Genomic DNA, 8,811 nt, shown 5'->3' with positions numbered 1-8,811 from the left:
GGGACAATGCCAAAATAGGATGCATGGCGCTAACAATAGCAGATTGTGCCCTCATGCCCTTCAGCTAAGAGCAGTATTAACAATGTGAATATAAAGTTTTTGATTCAATGCCCTCATGCCCTCTATAAGATTTAGAATTTGCTTTGAAAAATAAGATGTAAAGTTTTGTAACTGAAGGTGCATTTCATAAAACTGAAGTCTGAAAATCGAAAACTGAAATCTGAAATTTGAAATCTAAATTCATTAAGCTATTGAAATGTTAAATATTAAATCTAATACATTTGAGTATATATCACATTCAGTGATAAGTGAATAATTTATTACTTATTTTTTGGAGCAAATTTTGCCTAGAAAATTTAGTGTCACTTAATTAATTCAAATGTTCAATTTTTTATTATCAAATGCACTTGAATATATTAAAATCTGAATCCATTAAATTTAAGTGTTGAATTAGCTTACCAAACAAGGCCTAAGATTTTGAGAAGCAAAATGAAAATAGAAAGAACTTTGAAGGTGCAAAGTGGAATAAATCCTAAGGGTCCGTTTGGTTGATGGGATGACACAGGATTGGATTAATCATCATGTGTCATCCTATGTTTAATTGCATTTTATACACGGGATGACGCACCTAACCGAATTAATCCCCTATTCATGGGATAAAATAATCCCATGGGAGAGATGGGATTAGTCATCCCGGGATCACTAACAGGTAGGATAATAAAATTTTAAACTAATTTATCCTTACAAAAAATACAAATTTATACTCTTATAATTATATATATATTCCTACTCTCACATGATAATATACTATGAATGGACTAATTTGCCCCTACTACCAATATAACAATATTTGGACTAATTTATCCTTATGAATGATGCAAATTCAAATTAGCTATTATATAGCCATACTCTCACATAATAATATCATAATAAACAGACCAATTAGCCCCTACTAATTCTATTAAAATTTTTGACTAATTTGCCCCAATTCATTATTTTAAAATTTTTGACTCTGTGAATGAGGATTTCAATAAGTTCAAACTCGATCCAAAGAAAAATCTTCTATATTAGCCTGAGTTCGGCTCATTGAAAGCTCTTAAATGAATTCGGTTTTAATTGATTTAACCTTAATTTAGTCAAAACTTGGCCCATTATTTAATTGAATTTCAAATTTAGGTTCAAAAGCTTGGACAAAATCTATTTTTAAGGGCCCGAATGGGCTAAGTTTGAATGAATACCAATTTTTATATATTAAAACCCTTGATTTACTTTATAATTATAAAGTTTTAAACTACTCTATTTTAATAAAATTTATAAATATTAAATTATTTATTAGATTATTTTATTAAATTATTTTATTAATATTTTATAAAATATTAAATTATTTTATTAAAAAGAATCTACAAATTAAGGGATGCTTTGGTTATTAAAATAGTAATCCTTCCTCATCCAATCTCCAACCAAACATAAGATAGGATTATTTTCCAACATATCCTATCTAACCAAGAACCAACCAAATACTAGACAACTTGGATTATTTATCCAGGGATGACTCAATCCAAGATTAATAATCTGAGGATGAGCCATCCCATCTCATCTAGTTCATAAACCAAATGGAGCCTAAAAGGTTAACGTAGAGTGATCTGATAATTAGAAGTGTTACCCTTCACGTCTAGTCAATCATACAAGCTACAGAGAGGACACTATTGTATATAGACAAGAGAAGACTCTTTTTATTAAAAAAAAAAAAAAATTTTATCCTCTCATCCCTTCTCACACTCTTTTTTATCTCATACTGTCAGGTATATCATGTACGTCTTTTTAATTCCAATTGCCATATAAATGATTTGAATCTTGAGTTTGATAATGGAAAAGATTCTAAGAACCCTTTCTTGACCACTGTAACGAGATTTGATAAAGTAATTAAATGAACTAATTAAGTTTTGTGATGCTTCAGTAGTAGTCCACCCATGAAGACTCCGTGAGTTTGTAAACTGCGTCTATACACGCGTATGTAAATTAATAATTTTTTATATATATATATAATGTTCTATTTTGTCAATTTGTAGGTTTCTTTTATGGAACCACAGAAAGGGGGAAAAAGAAAAATAAGGAAAAAATAAATCACAGAAACAAAAATATAGAGAATACAAAAAGAAAAACTAAAACATAAAAAAAAAACCAGAAGAAATAATAAACCCAGTAAGCCAAAAGCCCAAAATCAGAAAAGCAAAACAAAACAAAGGCCCAAACAAAGAAAGAAAGTCGAAAAATAAAGCAGAGGAAACGATATTTGGAATTTTGGATTACAATCATTTGGATAGAAGAAAGTTAACGTCAGCTTTCACCTGGCATTCTGTACTTCCTAGGCTCACAAGTCATAGCAACAGAAAATATTTTTTTTTTTTTTTCATGTAATGGCTTCCTTGTATTAAATATGTTACATGTTATAGAATATCACAATTAGATGTCAAGTTAAATGAAGAAGAATATATATTGTTCAGCAAAAATATCATCCAGCTTCTTTAACTTGGAGAATATTTTACAAACAGATTGTGATGGATCATAAACACTATTAAACATCAGACCAGAAAAGAACATGGAGAACATTTTACAAACAGATTATGATGGATAATGTTGGCTTGATAGAATGCATGACTGTGCTTGCCCCTGCAATGACAAAGTAATACAGCTGCATCAGGTTCAAACCAAATAATTTGGTACAGATGATGAAGAAGGGACATGATCAGCAATTATATATCATTGAACTGAATTAACATACACATACAATTATATCTAACCTGATGAGTGGAATGATCACACCAAATCAAGGAGAGACATTAATGCTTCAGTCTTCACCTTCTGAGGAAACCTGCTCTGGAAGAAGGAAAAATTGCAGTACTACATCAGTTGAATGAAGAGGTATACAGATTACCCAACAAAATAGGTCATCTGGTTTCTTTGATTTGTCATTTTGATCAGTTTGAGCAATAAACCACTTAAATTAGCAAAATAAAACATGAAACCACACACAAAAAAAAAAAGTTTAAGAAAAAATTGCTTCCTTTTTGATTTCCGAAAATATTGCCTATTAAAGAATGAAAATGTTTGTATTTCAGCATGTTGTAGTGAAGAAAAACACATATTAAGTCCTATGCCCTTCCTCTGTTGAAAAGTAACACAACCATAGTTTTTTTTTTTTTTTTTTGGTTTTTGTCTCCATTTAATATTTGTTGCAAAACTGTGATTGTATGTTTCAGCATATCAATCAATTGAATTATGGTTTTTATTGTGGAAAAATAGAAGCAAGTCACACTTTTCTGTATTACTCTTATTTACATACACAAATTGGGAACAGATAAGTGTATCTGGTTTTGAGTATCATATCAGGTTATGCTTTTGCTCTGCTGCTTTTGAGTATCATATCAAGATGTAGCAACAAGGAAGAAGATTTCGGAAATTGGGATTATAGATCCTTACATAAAAATTACAAGAAAATGACAAGAAGAAGATTTTAGAAACAGATTGTGCATCAATGTGTTTCCTACTGCAATCAGAAATTTATCAGAATGTTATGTAGCGGCATCAGGTTTAAACAGATAAAGAATTTAGAAGCCTCCAGAAATTGCTTCAAAATACACATGAATTAACATATCATTGGGACTGATTCAACATGTAAACAAATGGAAAAGAGACATATGCAAATATGCAAATATAGTTTTATCTGACCTGATGAGTGGAATCCCGCTGTACATTCACTCTCGCAATTGTCAACTGCGTGATGAGAGGAAATCGACTCTCTTTCTGAAGAAATCTCCTCTGCTTCTGAGGGAGTTGACTCTGCTTTTGGGGAAAAGATTGTATCTGCTCTTGTTGAATTATCAATTTCGATCTTTAGAACCTCATTTCCCATATCTATCTGCTCTTGTTGAATTTGCTTTACAGAATCTACAACAGACTCAGGACAATTTTTCACCACAATCATTTTAAGAGTCTCACACTCCCCTAAACAGGAAGGGACCTTTTCCAGCTCCGCACACCAGTGCAAGACCAATTGCTCAAGGCGGGAAAAATTATCAGAAAATGCAGTCCAGTTGCGAAATTGCAAATTTGACAATTTTAAGGCTCTGAGTTTAGGGAACTCCCCTTCTTTCATTGCCCATTCTTCCCCAACAAAGCAGTGATCTAGTAATTTAAGCACTTCAAGATTGGGCAGCTTTCCAATTGTTGAAATTTCACTCCATGGCTGAAAATTATATGAGAGAGTCAACTTTTTCAAATTCAATGGGAATTTAAATCCACATCCATCAAAAAGAAACAAATGAAGTGATTCCAGTTGACTCAAACCGTCAAATTCAAGAATCTCCTTGCAATTTCTGATAGCTCCTCTTCATCCGTCGTCGCATTGACAACATTTTAGCCTGCGAATGCTTGGTAACTTTCTCAGTATCTTTTGCAAGCTTTGAGGGGAGGGATCAACTATAAGGTCTAAAGTGTCTAAACGATCTAAATCTGGGGATACTTCAAGATTTTCAACTGGAAAAATAAAACCCTTTGGCCAAAGTCGACGATAATTTGAAACAAGTAGATGACTCAATGTCTTAATGTTCCAAATAGTACTTGGCAGCTCAATACCAAAACGCGGATCTTCTACGATGAGAGTCTCTAACCTTGAGAGGTTGGCTATCGCAGATGGGATGTATCTTATTGCTTTGAGCGCCAGGTATCTCAAGTGAACAAGCAATACTACTTCCATTGGGAAAGAATCGTAATGAAAGCCCAAATTCCTAATATCCAACACTCTGAGAAGTTTAGGTAACAAAATACGCAAATCCTCCTCTTTATGTTTAAAATCATCTTGTCCAAACAAGATCAAAGAGCGTAAATTGGGAAAAATAAGCGTTAACTCCCAAATCTTCAATTCCCTGGCATTGGAAACACAAACTCGGTGGGGGTTGCTTGGTCCAGTAAGACAAAGAGGGTTCCAACTATGAATAGCATATAGAAAACTTTCTTCTTTGGCTTTTTTCACACAAAACTCGTATACCAAATCGTGAAGTAGACAGGCTTTGGCACCACCCACAATTCTTTGTCCGACAGCCATAACTAAACTTCTATTAACTAGAGCCATAAAGTAGTCATGAGCTGCTTCCTCTACTCTCTTTCCTTCAGCCTGTTGCACGAATCTTTCAGAGACCCAAAGCCGTAACAACCTTCGCACATTAATAACCTCATCTTCTTGAAATGCAGCAAAGTACAGAAGACATGGCTTCAAATAATCTGGTAAATGACTATAACTCAGCTCAAGTGCCTTCATGCAGTATTCATCCTCAAGGACCATAGAACTTAGACTTTTTGCAACTTCTCCCCAACTATCTCGTGCAGTAGTAGCAAGAATTCCAGCAACAAGGACAACTGCGAGGGGTAAGCCCTGACAAAGTTTTGCTATTTGAGATCCAACTTCACTTAGTGCTGGAGGACAATCTTTCGTGCCAAATAGCTTTCTCTGCAGCAATGTCCAACTCTCTTCGTCAGTAAGATGACGGAGATGGTGAGGCTCGCTATTAGGTTCGAAATGCAAAGATAAATCCTGGTATCTGCTGGTGAAGAGAATTCTGCTTCCATTGGCATCATTCGGCAGTGATTTTTTCAACAAATTCCATGCCTCAACGTCCCACAAGTCATCCAAAACAAGGAGATACCTGTATCTCAGCAAAACCTTCCTTAGCTTCAGAGCCAAATCATTTTCATCCATTTTAAGGTACTCGTCAGGACTCTTAAAATGAATACTACACAAAAGCTCAACTAACATACTGTGCATGCTATATGTCTGAGAAACACGACACCAACCACGAACATGGAAATGTGACCTAACTGAAGGAGCAGTATAAACTTTATTGGTTAATGTGGTCTTCCCAAGGCCAGGCATACCCACAATGGGAACAACATCCAACTGCTTTGATCCTCTCGTAAGCCGATGAGTAATAGTTTCCACCTCGTCGTCAAGACCTACCAGATCTTCGTCATGCATGGCGACAGTAAATTGCGATGGTATGTGAATGGAAGTCTTGTTAACTCTTTGGGTTTGACCATTATGGATCTCTGGGGCCTTAATCTTCAAGAGATTGATATCTCTAGAAACAGCATCCAAAGAATCTTCACATTTATCACCAACAAGTGCCAAGTCAATCAGTAACTCTGCCTTGTAAGCAGCCTCCATAACATGACTCCAGAAAGCTTGAAGTTTTCCATTCTGATAGCGCTGCTCCTTGATATTTTCCAGGAAAGATCTTAAAAATACGAGATCTTTTTGGATCATTTGGATTCTATCCTGTTGAAAACCAATTGAATCATCAGCCTCATCACACCTTGCTAGTTCCTTGAGATTTTCTAGGAAAGAATCCATGCAGCCCAACTCATTGGGTCTAGGATAATTAAATGAGGAATATGGTGATTTTAGTGGATAATTGTGTGCAACCTCTGCCACCATATATTTGAGAACTTTGGGCAAATGAAACACCGCAAGATCTATTTCCTTAGGCAAGCCTTCTTTGATTTCATTGACAGAAAGGGAGAAGGTCAAAATTGCTACATCAGAGACCACAGCTCCAATAAGATCCTTCATTTCATCACCTAGTTTCTCCTCCTGTTTAAGAAGGATACCCAGGCATCTTATTTCCTCATGGAGTCTTAGTATTTGATCCTTGACTGGAACCTGAAAACTGGCATAAGATCCTAGTAGATCAATAAGATAATCACGAAGAGAACCAATAAACTGGCCTACCACATGATCCTCATTCTTCTGAAGGGCTAAATCATATGATGATCTCGGTTGTTTCTTTGAAGCCGTCAGGACATGGACAAAAGTTTCTCGGGCTTGGAGATCAAGAAGATTGATCTTCTCGTGTAGCAGCTGACAAATTTCAGATTCCATTCGATTGACCGCTTCCTCATCATCAGACAGACATATAGAAATCAGGCGTCCAGCTGCAACTACAGTGTAAGTCAAGAGATCTGTCAGTTGCGAACATTCAAGACCTTGCATTGTCAGAAAGCCAATGAGATTCCTTAAGAGTTTTAGCCTGTGTCTAATTGTATCCCTTAGCTCCCCAACATGTAAAACCCAATGCAGAGTCTCTAAAAGGCACGTAATAAGATCCATAACCAGTCGTGGATCTCCTGGTGAGTAATAGTCGATGAAGATGGCGGCGCATGATTTTTTGAGATCCGTCTCAAGAACAAGAACCATTTTTATCTTTTCCTCGGATCTGGTAATTGCACTTTGAATGACGGAAAAATCTAAGACACGCTCAGTATGAATATGTAGAAAATAAGCAGGCTGAAGATCATGAATCATACTGATAGCCACATCTTGAATTCTGAAGCAAATAATACTACGTCTCAAATTTTCAGACATAATATTACACCTGTCCTCGCGATCGGGCTCCAAAAGCGCTTCGTGGTTCCTCCTCCTCCTACACTTTTTGACATACAGGAAACAGGTTTTCAGTAATCTTACCCTCTTCTCCACGTCCTTGAAGACGCCGCGAAACGCGTGCTCTTTTTCAAGCTCGGCTAGGAAATCTAAAGCAAGATCAAAGCAACTAGTGCTAGTGCTGGAGGAGACGTGATGCGACTGCAGATAATCATCTAAACCAAAATCAAAGCAATTGGCGTTACTGCTGGAGGGGATCTCCATTATCATATCTTCTTTTCACTCTGATATTAGATTTTTATCTGGTTTAGATCCAAAACTTTCTCATCTAACAATAGCCAACAAACAATAGGCCGGACTTTTTTTTCCCACTTTTTGTGTAAATATTGCAAAACACTGTACTATCAGTGTACAGTGTTCACAGAAGATACGGTGCTTCAGAACTTTGCCAGCAACTTCAGTGTAGCGCCAAACAAAGATTCCTCCCAATCTGATGCATTATTGGTGGGCCATGCATGTACCAATTTGGCCGCTTTTTTTATGACCAAATGCGTGTACCAAATTGGACACTTTTTGCAGTCACATCAGTAATTAGATTACAACATTCATGTAATGGTTTCAAGTTGTTCTTAAACATCATTAATTTCAATATTGTTCTTAAACAATTGCTGGCTTATGGCTTTCAAGTTTTCAAACTAATTGTCTAATTTGAATCATAGTGTAAATCAATCAAGAAATAGCTTTGCATTAGTCTTCCTGCTACAATATTGTGGCTAGCGTGTAGCTCTAATTAAATGCTTATAGAGGCACAACTTATCTATGATATATTAAGAGCAAGAATTTAAATTAGCGGATTAGTGCATTAGATCTCGTATTCCGATAATACCCTCGGTATGCAATGTTGTTTTTTTAGCTCTGCATTGTTTATGATAATTGTGGCTATTTATGTAATTCAATGTAACAGCAAGAATGAGTTTTTACTTTAGAAATATAAAATATATTAAACTCAGATTTTGTTAACTTTCTTGAGCAATAATTGGAAAGAAATTGTTCGTAAAGAAGTTTTAGAAATTTCTTTGGAAATCAATTAATTGTGGAGCAAGTAAGCAGATTTCCTTAATTTTCTTGAGCAATAGTGTAAAAAAAAATTTGTTCGGAAAGAAGTTTAACAAATTTCTTTGACAATTCTTTTGGAAACTAAAGAAGATTAGCATATCAATTTCTTGTTCAACATGATTAATTGTTGTGATATTAAGGAAACTTTCCTAGAGGAACTTTTGGAAACTAAAGAAGAATATCTAAAATCTTTTAAGGAATAAAATTGTGAATGAAGGAAATACTTGAGGAAAGGGATTAAAATTAAACGTTTTACAAAA

At 35.1% G+C, this 8,811-nt stretch overlaps 1 protein-coding gene across 1 annotated transcript; it reads right to left on the bottom strand.

Annotated features, from left to right (window-relative positions):
* Window positions 1-2,475: 2,475 nt before the first annotated feature.
* LOC113690945 (putative late blight resistance protein homolog R1A-10) lies at window positions 2,476-7,843 on the bottom strand. Its single transcript, XM_027209081.2, has 3 exons — window positions 3,730-7,843; window positions 2,802-2,877; window positions 2,476-2,670 (listed from the first exon to the last, which is right to left on the bottom strand). Exon 1 carries the CDS (start codon window positions 7,703-7,705, stop codon window positions 4,391-4,393), a length of 3,315 nt encoding a protein of 1,104 aa, XP_027064882.1. The 5' UTR covers window positions 7,706-7,843; the 3' UTR covers window positions 2,476-2,670; window positions 2,802-2,877; window positions 3,730-4,390.
* Between the last annotated feature and the right edge of the window lie 968 nt (window positions 7,844-8,811).

The sequence above is a fragment of the Coffea arabica genome, chromosome 7c (genome assembly GCF_036785885.1).
Source record: "Coffea arabica cultivar ET-39 chromosome 7c, Coffea Arabica ET-39 HiFi, whole genome shotgun sequence".
Lineage (NCBI taxonomy): Eukaryota > Viridiplantae > Streptophyta > Magnoliopsida > Gentianales > Rubiaceae > Coffea > Coffea arabica.
This window is presented reverse-complemented; position numbering and strand designations above follow the sequence as displayed.